We start from the raw sequence: 16,834 nt of genomic DNA on the forward strand, positions 1-16,834 counted from the left end.
ATTCTTGTTAAAATGTGAGAATGTAATGGACCAACCCTCACTTCATTAGTGACTGGAGTCTTCTAAAGAGTAGAGCAATATGTGCTGGTACCTGGTACCCTGACTAATTTTATGATTTCTACTCGCCTATTGGGGGAGAGAGTGCGATGGAGTGGAGGATTAGTGCTTCAGGGGCGTAGCTAGGCCCATGAAGACCCCACAGATACTTCACACAGTTGTAATGAATGAATATATTCCGATTTAAACCCTTGTTGCAACTCCCATCGACATTCCATATGTTCGAGTAGAAATCTTCAAACAAATGATTGTTTCATGTGATTTATTATGGCATTGACAGCAAACTGAGAAACACACCAAAGCAAATACAGTATCTGAAGTCGCTCAAGTACAATCGCTCATCATCATCATCAATCAACTGGTATTTCCATTTCACCTTTTTCTTTTATTTCCTCCTTTAATTACTCGACAGTCACTCTGCTGCAACTACTGCATTGCTGGTACGAAGTCTCTTTTGTTCAGTTTACAGTTGTCCAGTCATTTTTAGGTTTGCGTCCATTTTCCTTCTTTCAGTTACATTTGGATTAAATCTTGAAATTAGCAATGCTGTCTTTTCTTGTTATTTATGAGCATTAGTCACACTCTTGATGTAGATTTTCACTAAAAATAGAATGCAATTGTCAGGTTATCATACTTGGATGATGTCATCATTGATATAAAATAAATCCCAGGGCATGCTTTTTTTACATCCTTGGAGGAGGTGTTGAGGTGTTTACTTTTGACGAGGCAGCAATGAGTAAAACGGTAAAATACGGGACCTGTTAAACCTGCTCAATCAATCAATTAATCGATTTATTAATTGTGTCCTTCCCCCACCTGCTCAATCAATCAATTAATCGATTTATTAATTGTGTCCTTCCCCCACCTGCTCAATCAATCAATTAATCGATTTATTAGCCTCCAAGCAGGTGTCAGCCCCACTGAGATCTTTTATTTCGGGTATTGTCTGTCCTGAGCCTCTACCTGAAAATGACGACGTATTTATTTCATATTCGGCATGTGTATGCAGTGATATCTGATTATGAGGGACGCCAAATTCTTTTGGGATCAGAGTCGATTAAGAAGTTTGGGAATTTGATTTTTAAGCAGTGAAGTCGCTTCAATATTTGGCTATGTCCTTCCTTCCTTCCGTCCGTCAAAAATGAAGAACAACCTTTCTAACCCACCTTGTTTAATTCTAAAGGGTTCCAAAGTGTAATTGTTGCGAGTTCTAGGGGGTACTAAAGGGGAAGTTTAATGGGTTTCGTTCATTTCTAAGCTTTGCCTATTTTATATTAAAAATGCCAACCTGAACCGCTTCCTTCGGACATGGGTGCGATTTTCTATTTTTAAGGAAGAGAATACAAGATTGTACAAGATTGTACACGCTTTTTGGAACCATTATTTATTTACTAGCAGAGCACCAACCGACAGCGATCGTGTTCCAAGCATGTAACACATTCTGTTGATGCATACCTTTATGTGAGCGGTGTATAGGCAACTGACAGCTCCCTCAATCGCTCCTGAAAATATTTTAAAAATCGCATCTGTGTCTGGAGGAAGTGGTTCATTTTGGCATTTAATATGAAATATTTTTAAAATGCTTTAAAACTTTATGAATGCTTTAAAACAGCTGTTCACCACCATCTCTTATCTTCCCCCATCCGAAACCTTGATCTCTTCTACCCCCGCTAATTCACCCCAGATCCACTTTTTTTGAAATACCGACTTCTTTCCTGGAAGTTCTAGCAGTGTCCATGTGTTTTTTTTACCTCTCACACCCTCCTCCCCCTTCCCATGCCTCTTTCCCCCAAGCCCTCTCCCTCCCACAGATCTCCCCATGTCCCTGTTCTCTACTGTTGTACTTGGGTGCTTCCCTCTCTCCCCCCATCTTGTCTCCCGCTCCCTTTATTGCATGTTTTGTGTGTCCATTTTGTTTTTTGTGATTGATGTTAGCTCTTACACGAGCCTCGATCTTGTATACAAAAAAAAAAAAAGGCAAAGCCTCAAAACGAACGAATCCCATTAGAACTTCCCTTTAGAATCCCTTAGAATTACTCATTAGAACCCTTTAGAACTCAGAAGAATTACACTTCAGAATCCTTTGGAATAAAAACCCGGTGGGTTTTAAAGGTTCTTCTTCATTTTTGACGGAGGGATGGACAAAGTCAAATATTGTAGCGGCTTCACCGCTTAAAAATAATCCGGGTTACGTGCATGAAGCAAAAACATGGCTACTGGTTATAATTCAAAACAACTCGCTGCACTGGAAAACGTGGGGACAGGAATACTGTAGGCCTATGTACTGCAAAAGGTGCGACTTGTAATACCTTCTCCCACCTGGAGGCGGCGATACATGATACACATTTACATAGAGAATTTGAGAACTCCCCTTTCCCCCCCAACCAAGACCACCGGCAAAGATAAAACACCCCGATACATTAATTGAGGTCATGCTGATCCTATGTAGCAAGTGTGGATGTAATCGGGTCAGAACTGTAGGAGGAGTAGCACAGCAAACAAACACACAAACAAACACTGGTCGTCAATTATAATAAGGAATATACACTTTACCATCACCATTACCAACACGTGATTTTGAATTACTTATTTATTTTTATACACAGCATCACCGCCACCAACATTCCACTTTTAATTATTTATTTACATAGATTACCATGTCCAGTCTGTCTCTATGATCAACATAGCACCTTGAATTATTTATCTATTTATATGCAATTTACCATCTTCACTTCGGTCTCAGTGTTGTGGCCTTCACAAAGGCGGTCTTTGTGCCATGTAACCTCCACAAAGGTGGTCTCAGTGCTGTGTAACCTTCATGATGGGGGTCTCAGTGCTGTGTAACCTTCATGATGGGGGTCTCAGTGCTGTGCAACCTTTATGATGGGGGTCTCAGTGCTGTGTAACCTTCATGATGGGGGGTCTCAGTGCTGTGTAACCTTCATGATGGGGGTCTCAGTCCTGTGTAACCTGTATGATGGGGGTCTCAGTGCTGTGTAACCTTTATGATGTGGGTCTCAGTGCTGTGTAACCTTCATGATGGGGGTCTCAGTCCTGTGTAACCTTTATGATGGGGGTCTCAGTGCTGTGTAACCTTTATGATGGGGGTCTCAGTGCTGTGTAACCTTCATGATGGGGGTCTCAGTCCTGTGTAACCTTTATGATGGGGGTCTCAGTGCTGTGTAACCTTTATGATGTGGGTCTCAGTGCTGTGTAACCTTCATGATGGGGGTCTCAGTCCTGTGTAACCTTTATGATGGGGGTCTCAGTGCTGTGTAACCTTTATGATGGGGGTCTCAGTGCTGCGTAACCTTTATGATGTGGGTCTCAGTGCTGTGTAACCTTCATGATGGGGGTCTCAGTGCTGTGTAACCTTCATGATGGGGGTCTCAGTCCTGTGTAACCTTTATGATGGGGGTCTCAGTGCTGTGTAACCTTCATGATGGGGGTCTCAGTGTTATGTAACCTTTATGATGGGGGTCTCAGTGCTGTGCAACCTTCATGATGGGGGTCTCAGTGCTGTGCAACCTTCATGATGGGGGTCTCAGTGCTGTGTAACCTTTATGATGGGGGTCTCAGTGCTGTGTAAGCTTTATGATGTGGGTCTCAGTGCTGTGTAAGCTTCATGATGGGGGTCTGTGTTATGTAACCTTTATGATGGGGGTCTCAGTGCTGTGCAACCTTCATGATGGGGGTCTCAGTGCTGTGCAACCTTCATGATGGGGGTCTCAGTGCTGTGTAACCTTTATGATGGGGGTCTCAGTGCTGTGTAACCTTCATGATGGGGGTCTCAGTGTTATGTAACCTTTATGATGGGGGTCTCAGTGCTGTGCAACCTTCATGATGGGGGTCTCAGTGCTGTGCAACCTTCATGATGGGGGTCTCAGTGCTGTGTAACCTTTATGATGGGGGTCTCAGTGCTGTGTAAGCTTCATGATGGGGGTCTCAGTGCTGTGCAACCTTTATGATGGGGGTCTCAGTGCTGTGTAACCTTTATGATGGGGGTCTCAGTGCTGTGCAACCTTCATGATGGGGGTCTCAGTGCTGTGCAACCTTCATGATGGGGGTCTCAGTGCTGTGTAACCTTTATGATGGGGGTCTCAGTGCTGTGCAACCTTCATGATGGGGGTCTCAGTGCTGTGCAACCTTTATGATGTGGGTCTCAGTGCTGTGTAACCTTTATGATGGGGGTCTCAGTGCTGTGCAACCTTCATGATGGGGGTCTCAGTGCTGTGCAACCTTCATGATGGGGGTCTCAGTGCTGTGCAACCTTCATGATGGGGGTCTCAGTGCTGTGCAACCTTTATGATGGGGGTCTCAGTGCTGTGTAACCTTTATGATGGGGGTCTCAGTGCTGTGCAACCTTCATGATGGGGGTCTCAGTGCTGTGTAACCTTTATGATGGGGGTCTCAGTGCTGTGTAACCTTTATGATGGGGGTCTCAGTGCTGTGCAAGTGTTTAAAGCCAGAGTGTAAGGGTTCTAAAAGATTATGCTGGTGTTATGAACATGAGATGTTATATTGGAAAAAAGCAGCAAATTGATCAGCTGGGGAAAGAGATGTAGTTATAGTTACTGGGAAAGGAGCTCGGATCCTGTTTATCGGGCTGCAGATTATTGTGAAAAAGTGCCTTAAAAATGGCGGAACTGACAACTAGCTTCCCACCAGCTACTTTTGGTATTTTTATAAAGTATGGGCCTTGACACGTTCACAAACCAAAAATACCCAGAATACCTCTGGGGGAACATGCTTAAATGACGTCATCGAAATGGCTGCCAAAATTGTAAAGTTTGGCAATGTGTACAGGTGCTCACGTGGTACCTAACCGTTTATATAGTAGTTTTACTTGAGCAAAGGTATTGTACACAAAAGTAGATCATTGAAACAAATGGTAACCACCAATGTGAAATGAACACCAGGGGGCGATAGCAACATGGCCGCCAGTGCATTGAAATGGCGTTTTTCTTTTCTCCATATTTGATGAATACAGTGGGAGAAATCTGATGTTTGCTTTTATGATACAGTTCTAACAATATTATACACGTATAAAGAGGGACTTGGCTTATTACAGAATAATGACACCTGGTTGGTTGCACGATATTGATTGCAACACTAAATGTAATGGTTCCTTTGGTGTTTTTCCAGACATACTGAGCTTGACATCCACAGATTAAGGATCGACTGCTAATTAAACCATTAGGAGGTAGGCCCAGAGTTGATCGTTACCTTTAAAATTATTCAGTTTTGTTTCCTTCTTGTTTTTCATTCTTGTTTTATTCCAGTGCTTTTATTATTATGAGTTGATATATTCATTTCAATGTTATCAATTTCTATTTCATTGTTGATTATCCCAGAGTTTAAAGTGACTCGCAGTTAACCGATAGATTTAATGATGTTCATTTTTGTTTCATTCTTGGTTCAGTTCTTCTTCATTCTCGATTCATCACAGAGTTTTACATTTAATTTGTCTTTGTTTATTTATTCTTGGCAAGTTTACCATCACACTTCAGGTTCACTCTTTTCTTGGATTTCTTCATTCAACATAATATGGCCGTGGATACCTTGTCCTTATTTGCTGTATTTTTGTTAGTTTTTATTCCTTGTATTAATTTCTGCATCTGTTGCTGTGCTTTTTCTAAGAATAGATTCATTACTTTTGTTCTAGGTCCACATCTTTAGATGAGAACAATGGACGAGCAAGAGCCATCTACAAGTAGGGACTCTGAGAATGTCTTGCGGACCATCAACAAGTAGGGACTCTGAGAATGTCTTGCGGACCATCAACAAGTAGGGACTCTGAGAATGTCTTGCGGACCATCAACAAGTAGGGACTCTGAGAATGTCTTGTGGACCATCTACAAGTAGGGGCTCTGAGAATGTCTTGCGGACCATCAACAAGTAGGGACTCTGAGAATGTCTTGCAGACCATCAACAAGTAGGGACTCTGAGAATGTCTTGCGGACCATCAACAAGTAGGGACTCTGAGAATGTCTTGCGGACCATCAACAAGTAGGGACTCTGAGAATGTCTTGCGGACCATCAACAAGTAGGGACTCTGAGAATGTCTTGCGGACCATCAACAAGTAGGGACTCTGAGAATGTCTTGCGGACCATCAACAAGTAGGGACTCTGAGAATGTCTTGCGGACCATCTACAAGTAGGGGCTCTGAGAATGTCTTGCGGACCATCAACAAGTAGGGACTCTGAGAATGTCTTGCGGACCATCTACAAGTAGGGGCTCTGAGAATGTCTTGCGGACCATCTACAAGTAGGGGCTCTGAGAATGTCTTGCGGACCATCTACAAGTAGGGGCTCTGAGAATGTCTTGCGGACCATCAACAAGTAGGGACTCTGAGAATGTCTTGCGGACTGATATTTGTACAATTTGCAAAGGAAAGAAAGGACCTATATCTGAGAAAGAAAAGGCACGGACAAGTACATCTAAGGGATTGTCAACTTTTATAAAATAATGCAAGGAGCGACAAGATGAGGTTGCTGATGAAATACTGTCACTTCGTGAGACACCTCAGGTGTCCCAGATCCGATTTCATTTTGCCTGCAAATGTACCTGTACGGATTCACAAAAACGTCAAGCAGCACAAAAACGCAGGCAAGAATGGAGTAGTAATTCCAATGAACACCAGCCGAAAGTAGCCAGGCTGTCAAGAGAAAAAACATCAGCCTTGTCCTGGGATGAACACTATCATTTGTGGAGAGCCAGAGAATAAAAAGAAAGGAATAAAACCTACAGCAGCGAATATGAAGCCAGCAGAAGTTCGTGAGAATGTGCTTCGGGGGGCTATTGCTGCAGGAAATCAGGTTGTTGTCCAACGTCTTTCTTTTGAGAACGATATATTTGCAAAGAATGCGAAATACCACAAGATATGCTATCAAAACATTACCTCTTCAAATACCAAAGAGGATAATAAGTGTAAAGCAGAGAAAGAAAGTGTTGACTCTACTTTCAATCAAGCAGCTAGAAATGTCTACCTGGAATTCAAGGAAATGTTGGACAATGGAACACCAGTGCTTCTATCAGACTTGTGCAAACATTACAGAGGGTGTTTACTGTTTGGTCAAACTGGACATGGATCCTGACACTGCCAAACAGGCACGGTCCTTTTAGGTTAAGAAAAACATGATCGAAAATTTGGGAGACGAGATAGCATTTTACAGTCAGATAGGATTGCCGGATGTTGTATGCTCCAGTAGCATAACAGTGGGACATTTAGTTGGAGAGATGGCTAAAGTGTCAGAATCCGATATCGAGCAAGACCTGCTTGAGAATGATGATGGTTCTGATTACAACAATGATTCCCAAATACTTCACTGTGCAGTTAGTATTATTCGCAGAGACATAGAAAAATTACAACCAACAACTGAATAACCGAATACCCAAGAAATTGATCTTAATGCATCAGCTGCGTTTAATTTAAATATTATTTAAATATTTAAATTAAATTATTAAATTAATTTAAATGCATTTAAATGCATTGCATGCATGCATCCATTTAATTTAATTTATTATTTAAATATTTAAATTAAATTATTAAATTAATTTAAATGCATTTAAATGCATTACATGCATGCATACATTTAATTTAAATATCATTTAAATATTTAAATTAAATTATTAAATGCATTTAATAGGAAATCATGAATGCAATGCATGCATGCATTTAAATTAATTTATTATTATATTATAATTTAATTAATTAATAATTTATATTATAATTTATATTATATAAATTATATTATACTAGCAGAAGTACCCGGCATTGCCGGGCGGGGGAGGGGAGGGGAACGGGGGGGGGGGGGGGGGGGGGGGGGGGGGAGCGAGCCCCTTGGCAAAGCGAATGATTTTTTTTTTCATAGCGTCATAGCGTCATAGCGTTTCATAGCGTCATAGCGATTTTTTTTTTTTCATAGCGTCATAGCGTTCATAGCGTAATATCGTTCATAGCGTCATAGCGATTTTTTTTTTCATAGCGTCATAGCGTTTCATAGCATCATAGCGATTTTTTTTTTCATAGCGTCATAGCGTCATAGCGTTCATAGCGTCATATCGTTAATAGCGTCATAGCGATTTTTTTTGTCATAGCGTTATAGCGTCATATCGTTCATAGCGTCATCACGTGATCGCTCTGAGCGAATCAGCGCCCACCTGCTCTGATTCCGTTGATTCCGTGCGCTGAGGTAAATATGAATAAAAAATATGGATCGTCAAATATTTTGAGTTCGGCCATGTTCGTCCCAGGCTCAATGGTCATGTCTATGCCAAATATCAAGCACGTAAGCCTCTGCGTTTAGGAGTCTATCGGTAACATCACACACACACACACACACACACACACACACACACACACACACACACACACACACACACACACACACACACACACACACACACAAACTGTGTTTTATATATATAGATTTATTATACCTCTCCCACCTCCCCCAAAGCCCTCGCCCTCCCACATTTCTCCCGTTGTCCCTGCTCTCAAATGTTGTTTGTGTCCTTCCCCCTCTCTCCCCATCTTGTCTGCCGCTCCCCTTATTTTTTGTGTTTTGTGTGTCGGTTTGACTTTTTGTGTGATTAATGTTAGCTCTTTCACGAGCCTCGATCTTGTATACAAAAATATATATATATATATTATTTTTAATATTATTAAATATAATTAATAATATTTCCCGGTGTGTACCCCGGTTTAGAATAGGTACATCGTATCCCTGCGCATCGTAAGAGGCGACTAAGGGTTGGTGTCAGGAAGGGCATCCGGCCATAAAAACATTGCAAACATTGCCTCAAAAAGGGAACCATGATTGTCATGGGGCCTGCAAGGCTAACCCCCACTCTAGTGGGGGAAATGGCCTTAAAACGATCATTCATTCATTTTCATTCATAATTAATAATATTATTTTTAAATATTATTAAATATTAATATTATCAAATATAATATTTAAATCAGATGCTAGTATCATTTTATTACAGATCAGGACACAGGGACCCGCAATGTAAAAATAAAATACAAAAACTTAATAAAAATGGAGGCCAACTTGATGACGTCACTTGAACATGTTCCCCCAAGGGGATTCTGGGTATTTTTGGTGTGTCAAGTAGTCAGGGCCCATACTTTATCAAAATATCAAAATTAGCTGGTAGGAAGCTAGTTGCCATTTCACCCTCATTTTCATGCTCAATCTGCAGCCCGATAATGAATAAAAGAGAATAACATATTGATGCTAGAACAGGTGTTTTTAGTCCAGGTACGGTAATACGAGGCTTTTGCTGCAGCAAGTGATTTCATGTAGTTTACCCTCTACTGTTTAAGTCTCGTCATTGTCGAGTTTTCTTGTACTGGGATTTCTTTCTGATTTGCAACAAGTTGTTTTAAGAAAATGCAAATTGCTATTAAATGAAAAAGAGTGCTCGCTTGGCTCATCATACTTGGAACTTTCACATGCAGGACAAGGACATGAGACATCGGTGCATTTACCCTGCCGATAGTGTTTGCTCACGTTACATGAGCCTCGACTTTGAGACACAGGACCGCAATGGCGTCGTGCAGTCGGCAGACATGCATAAGAGTGTGCGATGTGAACGAAGCGGAGGTGCAGGTGGATAATGTTGGATGAAACTGCTCTGAACATGTTCACATCATAATGCCATTGATATTGGGAATGTCTGGTGCTCTTCATCTTCATCATCCACATATCAAGTCATCTCCACTCTTTTTCTTTCGAAAGTCACTCCAGTGAATATTTTCCTTATTTCCAATTTGTTCAGTCCATTTTATTTTTTTCGTGCTTGTCTCTCAGTTCTTGTTTCCATGTACAAAATCTTGGATAGTGCACAAGCAAGGTGGCAGAAGGCAAAAAGGTGACGCACGGGCAGTAGGGAAGCATTTCCATTTGTGACATTTTGTTTTGTATTCTTCTTTTCCTTTGTCTTCTTTGTAGTTGTTGTGGTGGTTGCATTTGCTGTGTCACTTACAGCGCATTCAGAAAGTATTCAGACCCCTTCACTTTTTTCACATTTTGTTATGTTGCAGCCTTGTGCTGAAATCGTTTAAATTCATTCTTTCCCTCATCAATCTACACTCAATACCCCGTAATGACAAAGAGAAAACAGGATTTTAGAAAGTTTTGCAAATTTATTAAAAAGAAAAAACTGAAATATCACATTGACATAAGTATTCAGACCCTTTGCTATGACACTTGAAATTTAGCTCAGGTGCCTCCCATTTCTCTTGATCATCTTTGAGATGTTTCCACACCTTGATTGGAGTCCACCTGTGGTAAATTCAATTGATTGGACATGATTTGGAAAGGCACACACCTGTCTATATAAGGTCTCACAGCTGACAATGCATATCAGAGCAAAAACCAAGCCATGAGGTCGAAGAAACTGCCTGCAGAGCTCAGAGACAGGATTGTGTCGAGGCACAGATCTGGGGAAGCCTACAAAAAAATCTCTGCTGCATTGAAGGTTCCCAAGAGCACAGTGGCCTCCATAATTCTTAAATGGAAGAAGTTTGGAACAACCAGGACTCTTCCTAGAGCTGGCCGCCCGACCAAATTGGGCAATCGGGGGAGAAGGGCCTTGGTAAGAGAGGTGACCAAGAACCCGATGGTCACTCTGGCTGAGCTCCAGAGATCCTGTGTGGAGATGGGAGAAACTTCCAGAAGGACAACCATCACTGCAACATTCCAACGATCTGGGCTTTATGGCACAGTGGCCAGACGGAAGCCTCTCCTCAGTGAAAGACGCACGAAAGCCCGCTTGGAGTTTGCAAGACTCCAATCAAGGTGCAGAAACTTCTCAAAGATGATCAAGAGAAATGGGAGGCACCTGAGCTAAATTTCAAGTGTCATAGCAAAGGGTCTGGATACTTATGTCAATGTGATATTTCAGTTTTTTCTTTTTAATAAATTTGCAAAACTTTCTAAAATCCTGTTTTCTCTCATTATGGGGTATTGAGTGTAGATTGATGAGGGAAAAAATGAATTTAAACGATTTCAGCAAAAGGCTGCAACATAACAAAATGTGATAAAGTGAAGGGGTCTGAATACTTTCTGAATGCACTGTATTTTACACGTTAAGATGTTGCATAGTATTGTCACCCTTGCACGCCTGCTGCTGCCTTAACGGTTAAAGTGACACACTTAGGGTCTTATGGTCTTGGATTTGAGCTCCTGTTGGCCCATTAAATAACACCAGGTGGGTTGACTCGGCCTGTCATCCTTCCGAGGTGGACGAGCTTACTGGAAACGGGGGTCACTGCATCAGCATCAGCGGCACAGCCACGTTCCCAGCAAAATGATGTAAGCAGTGGGCAGAGGTAATGATAACGATCACCGTTGTTCTTGTTAAGCAAGGTGAGGAAGCGATCGAGGTGTGGGGTCTCTCTTTGTGAACACATGAGCGATGCTAAAGTTGACGTTGCATGCACATTGCACATTATTAAACTTCCTTTGGCTGCATATGTCTGCACGTCTTCACTGGTAGTGTTGGGATGCAGCACCTTTCGTAGACTAGTCTACGCTGAACAGTTTCCTTCTTTTTGTGTCCTGTTTCTTGCTTTCTCCTTGCAGCTCGCAATGTGGTGTGTTTTGTATACAAGTCGTGTTCTTTACCAAGGACCCTGCAGTTTTTGTGGCTCTCTTCTACCCCAAAGTATTTGTTTCTGACATGTGCTTCCTCATGTGGACTTTCATGTGTCCCGAGTGTCTGAAGCTCTTGCCACAGACCGAGCACTTGAAAGGATGCTCTCCGGTGTGGCTCCTAATGTGGACATTCATGACGGTTATGTGCGAGAAGCCCTTGGCACAATACGAGCACTTGTATCGCTGCTCTCCCGTGTGGCTCCTCATATGGACGTTCATGTTTCCTAACTGCGTGAAGCCCTTTCCGCAGAACGAGCACCTGTACGGATGCTCTCCCGTGTGGCTCCTCAAGTGGACTTTCAAGTCCCAGAAGCGCCTGAAGCCCTTGCCACAGAAATTGCACTTGTGCGGCTCCTCGCCCGTGTGGCTCCGTACGTGGATCTTCAAGTTGGCCAAGTGGCTGTAGCCTTTGCCACAGAAAGAGCACTTGTACGGACGCTCTCCCGTGTGGCTCCTCATGTGGCCTTGCACGTCCCATAAGCGCATGAAGGCCTTGGCGCACACGTTGCACTTGTACACGTTCTCCTCTTTGTGCACCTTCACGTGGTTATAAAACTTTCTTTTGAATTCGGTGCTGTATTGGCAGTAACAGCACGTGTACATTGCCGACGAGTCCTGGGAAGCCATTATTTGGCCGATATCATTTGGCGTTTCTTCTGCAAATAAAATCATAGGACCATGAGAATAAATCGGATTCTATCAAATCATTACAATCGATATGTGGACCGGCATTAGGATACCCGGGTGTGAATGAATCATTGTGGTTGTATACTCACAATCGGAACGGCACATTGCTATTCACCACGTAAACATCAAACTTCTTATATTTTTACCTGAACACGACCTTTCTTAATCATATATCGCAAAGTTCATGGAATAGTCAGGTTCACTATGTTAACAAATGTAATTTCGTTCAAAATTTTGGGAGATTAGCAAACCTGTACATTTTTGGAATCGGAGCATGGAGAATCCGAAAATCAATGTTGGTATTTGCAGACACCTGCATGGCCGCCATTTTGGATTTTCAAAATGGCCACCATAAAATACATATTTTGCGCTATCTCGGTTTCTACTCAACCTCGAAACTTAATTAAATATGCTAAACCTACGTTTTCTGGGTCAGGGAATCCAATAAAGGCCTCAAAATAGTGCTCAGGATTACAGAAAAGCAACAAACAAAGGTAATTGAAAACCATTGCCTTTATATTTGTGATATAACTGTATTACATAATACATGATATTGCAAGTCCTTTGAAGTTATAGGTATGGGTTTATAAAGCAACAAAGCAGCCTTGTTAGTATCAGATTGAACTATAAGTCCTATACACAGGATCTACTAGGTCTATACCGTTCAGGAATATGCTTTTGCAGATCTTCATCACTGTCCTGAGTGTCATCTGGAAAGTCCTAAAAGTGAAGCAAGTGTTAGGATTAGAAGTCTAATGATCCCACCAATGGTTTTCCTGACCCAGAAAACATAGGATTAGCATATTTAAATAAGATTCTCGGTTGACTAGAAGCCGAGATAGCGCAAATTATGTATTTTATGGTGGCCATTTTGAAAATCCAAAATGGCGGCCATGCAGGTGTCTACACAAATGCCAACATTAATTTTTGGATTCCTCATGCTCTGAATATTCCAAAAATGTACAGGTTTGCTAATCACCAAAAGGTTTGAACGAAAAAACACGGTGAACCTGACTGGAGGAGCTTGTTCAGATCCATGGACTTTGACATGAATCTAAATTATAGATAAGTAAATAACGAGGCAATCATGCTAGCGTAGAGGTACGCACACCCTTCTGGACCGTTTAACCAGGGTTTGAATCTCAATCCAGCTATAAACTACCTCCCTGGTATCTCGCAGGTCGGGTGATTCATCAACGTGTGTGCCGACAATCTGATGGAGGTTAAAAACTGGAGGCCTTGTCTGGCAGAATTAGTTGGTGGATGTAAAAGATGCCACGGTGTCCTTTCCGAAGAGTCGGAACAAATTCCTGTTGGGTGCAGGGTGTTGTAGGGTGCCATGGTGTTGGGTACAGGGTGCACCGCATTAGCGGCACACCTGCTACCTCAACAAATGATGCCGCCCACAGCCATGTGGTGCATACGAAGGAACAGGTAAATGAAGGAAAACAGATTTGAACCTGGAATTTCCTTATGTGACCCATGTACGCAGATGGTAACAAAACAACCAAACTCTTGTGAGGTTTAAAACATCATCTTGTAAATAACTCACTTATATAGATCAACAATGATGTTGGGAAAATTAAATAACTGAAGGTTTAACAAACAAATCGTATGGTTTGCACAAGTACGAGTTAAGAAGCATATTTCTTTCCATTTTTCCCTGCTCCTGCCTCTCCATCCCCTCCACTTCCCTGCCTCTATTTTCACCTTGCTTGCTCCACTCTCCAGACTCCCTCGGCATCCTCTCGCTGGTTGAAGTTCACTGCAGTAACCATCATTGCCATCCAATATCTGCCGTTTGATGACGTGAGAGACTATTTCCTCTTCAACAAGTTCTGTTGCCATCACTGCATTGGCTTCCATATCAAGAAATGTCTTCATTTGGTTCAGAAATCATTATCGTCTCGGTGCCACAAACTCGCAACGCTCATCCTCAAAGATGTCCTTTTCGAGTGCATTCTCTCCACCTTCGAGCCTCATTAAAACAGTTGGCCATTGATTGTCGGGTAACAGCTCCAGAAATCTTTGAGCGTTGTCATACATATCTACAGACGATGAAATTGATAACTGAGATGCATTACCATCAGCATTTGTAACAACTTGCCATCCACCGTTTGCCCTTCACGTGACTCGTGGTGGTCCCTCTCTGCTCTCCCCCCGTTGGTATTTTTGTGCACATAAGATTGTTCACGGTTCTGTTTAAATATTATTTAAATATGTATAACCTTTCCCCTTCAGTGTTTTACTCAGTGGTATTTTACAACACGCTGTTTTTCTTCCTATTTAAAAGGCTTTTCTCAATTTCCTCTCCAACTCATTCCACCTCAAAAAAAAGAAATTCAATATCTTATACGTCTCCCTCACTACATGGTCTAAATTCACATTCATTCCATCCCTCCTCCATCATTCTGAACCGGATTGCTAACTTGAAAATCACAACAAACCCAATTTGTTTTCAATGTTCGTCTTTCATTAATCATCCACTTTCTAAACTCCCCTCTTGCCCCTCCCATCCAAATGCCTCCCCTTGCACCTACACTCCTAAACTCCCCCCTTGCCCCGCCACTCTTAAACTCCCCCCCTACCCCTCCACTCCTGAACTCCCCCCTTGCCCTTCCACTCCTGAACTCCCCCCTTGCCCTTCCCCTCCTAAACTCCCCCATCACTCCTCCCCTTCAAAACTCCCCCCCAACCCCTCCCATTCAAATCTCCCCCCATACCATTCCTCTCCAATTCTCCCTCCTCCCCCCTCCTCCTCAAAGCTGCCTCCTCCCCACTTCGTCTCCCTTCTATCTCATACCTCCACCCCCCCCCAACCTTCTTCTTTCCTCTGCCCCCCCTCAAACAACCCCTCTCTGTGCCTCATCCCTTCACCTTCAAACCTTTCATCCTCCTCATCCTTCCCTTTCTTGGAACTCTTCTGCAATCGCTGACACACTAACAACTGCTCTCCCTACCTCCCCCTCTCATCCTTCATCTTACCCTACTCCTCCCCTCCCCTGTCCTGTACCCGATGCTCCCCCTCTCTCTTCATTAACGGTATGGACCTCAAACATCCGGGGCCTTCGCTCAAACCTGACTGATCTCTCCATACAGGTTGCTTCTGACAATCCAGACTTGATCTGCTTAACAGAGACTTTCCTCCTTCAAGATGTCTCTGATTCCTTAATATCTCTTCCTGGTTACTCCCTCCTCCGGTATGATAGACCTGAGCCTCGGCCTGGTGGTGGGGTGGCTATCTTTATCAAAAACTCTCTTCCTCACTCTCCTTGCACTGCCCTCTCTCCTCCTCACCCCCAGGAGTACCTCTGGCTACGGCTTCCTCTCCGCTCCCACCTTTTGTTCATATGTGTTCTGTACCGTCCCCCAAACAGTGATGACTCCATCTACATTTCACTGTCTGACAACATGGACCAACTTCTATCCACTCATCCCAACTCTCTCTTCCTCATATGTGGTGACTTCAATTGTCATCATGCCACCTGGTTGGGTGTGGGTTCCTCTCTCACCAGTCATGGCACCTCAGCAAAGGACTTCTGTGACTCACTGGGATTGACACAATCTGTCAATTTCCCGACCCAGATCTCAGCCAATGGAGTATCTTCTCTTCTAGACTTGGTTATGACTAACTTCCCTGCTAATGTCTGCTGCTCTTCTTCTGCTACAATCGGTTCTTCTGATCATGTGCTTGTCAAAGTGGACATCTCTCTGGCCATTCTCAGAGAGCCTCCTCAGCGTCGACGAGTCTGGCATTTCACTCAGGCCGACTGGGACGGTCTTCAAGCAGCCATCAATCGTCTGGATCGGTCTCCCATCTCCACTGCCTCTGACATCAATTCTTCCTGGGAATTCTTCCAAAGCAAACTGATCTCTCTCATGCACAGATTTATCCCATCTCGCCTTCAGTTGTCTTACCCTTCCTCCCGTCCATGGTACACTGAATCTTGTGGTGAGGCAGTTGCCCTGAAACAACTTGCCTTTGCCTCTTGGAAGGCTAATCCAACTGAAGGAAATCTCAGTTCCTTCCACCAAGCTCGGAACAAGTGTGTGTCTACCCTCAGGAGTGCCAGGAAGCACTATCTCTCCTCACTCAAGAATGAACTCTCAAACCTGTCTCCTTCCTCCAAATCCTGGTGGCATCTGGTCAAATCCGTTTCTGGTGTTTGTTCCCCCTCCATCCCCTCCCTTACCTCAAATGGCCACACAGTTGACATCGCACGTGACAAAGCCGAATGCCTCAACTCTGTGTTTGCCTCAAAATCCTTAGTCCCAAACCCATCTCTCTCTGTTCCCACCTTTCCCAGTCGAACCAAACTGCTCCTGGACTCTGTGACCTTCTCTCCTGACAAGGTGGAGGAGTTTTTGTCAAACCTCGACTCTGATTCTGCAACTGGACCAGATGGCATCAGCCCACGGGTCC

General features: G+C 43.1%; 1 protein-coding gene and 1 long non-coding RNA gene across 7 annotated transcripts in view; both read right to left on the reverse strand.

Annotated features, from left to right (window-relative positions):
- Window positions 1-302: 302 nt before the first annotated feature.
- On the reverse strand, window positions 303-7,568 carry LOC137433761 (uncharacterized). The gene is made up of 2 exons (XR_013624814.1): window positions 3,708-7,568; window positions 303-3,616 (listed from the first exon to the last, which is right to left on the reverse strand). It is a non-coding gene; the product is annotated as an uncharacterized LOC137433761 (long non-coding RNA).
- A 308-nt stretch (window positions 7,569-7,876) lies between these two features.
- Window positions 7,877-16,834, reverse strand: part of LOC137433763 (uncharacterized) — a 29,805-nt gene continuing 20,847 nt past the window's right edge. For 5 of the 6 annotated variants that reach the window (XM_068126054.2, XM_068126055.2, XM_078786098.1 and 2 more), the window contains exon 6: window positions 7,877-12,380. In XM_068126054.2, coding sequence (XP_067982155.2) covers window positions 11,725-12,380 — 656 coding nt within the window. In that variant the 3' untranslated portion in view covers window positions 7,877-11,724. The remainder of the gene's footprint in view (window positions 12,381-16,834) is intronic. The other variant, XR_013624815.1, reaches the window with a different exon arrangement.

The sequence above is a fragment of the Myxine glutinosa genome, chromosome 10 (assembly GCF_964187855.1).
Source record: "Myxine glutinosa chromosome 10, kmMyxGlut1.1, whole genome shotgun sequence".
NCBI classification, from domain to species: Eukaryota; Metazoa; Chordata; class Myxini; order Myxiniformes; family Myxinidae; genus Myxine; species Myxine glutinosa.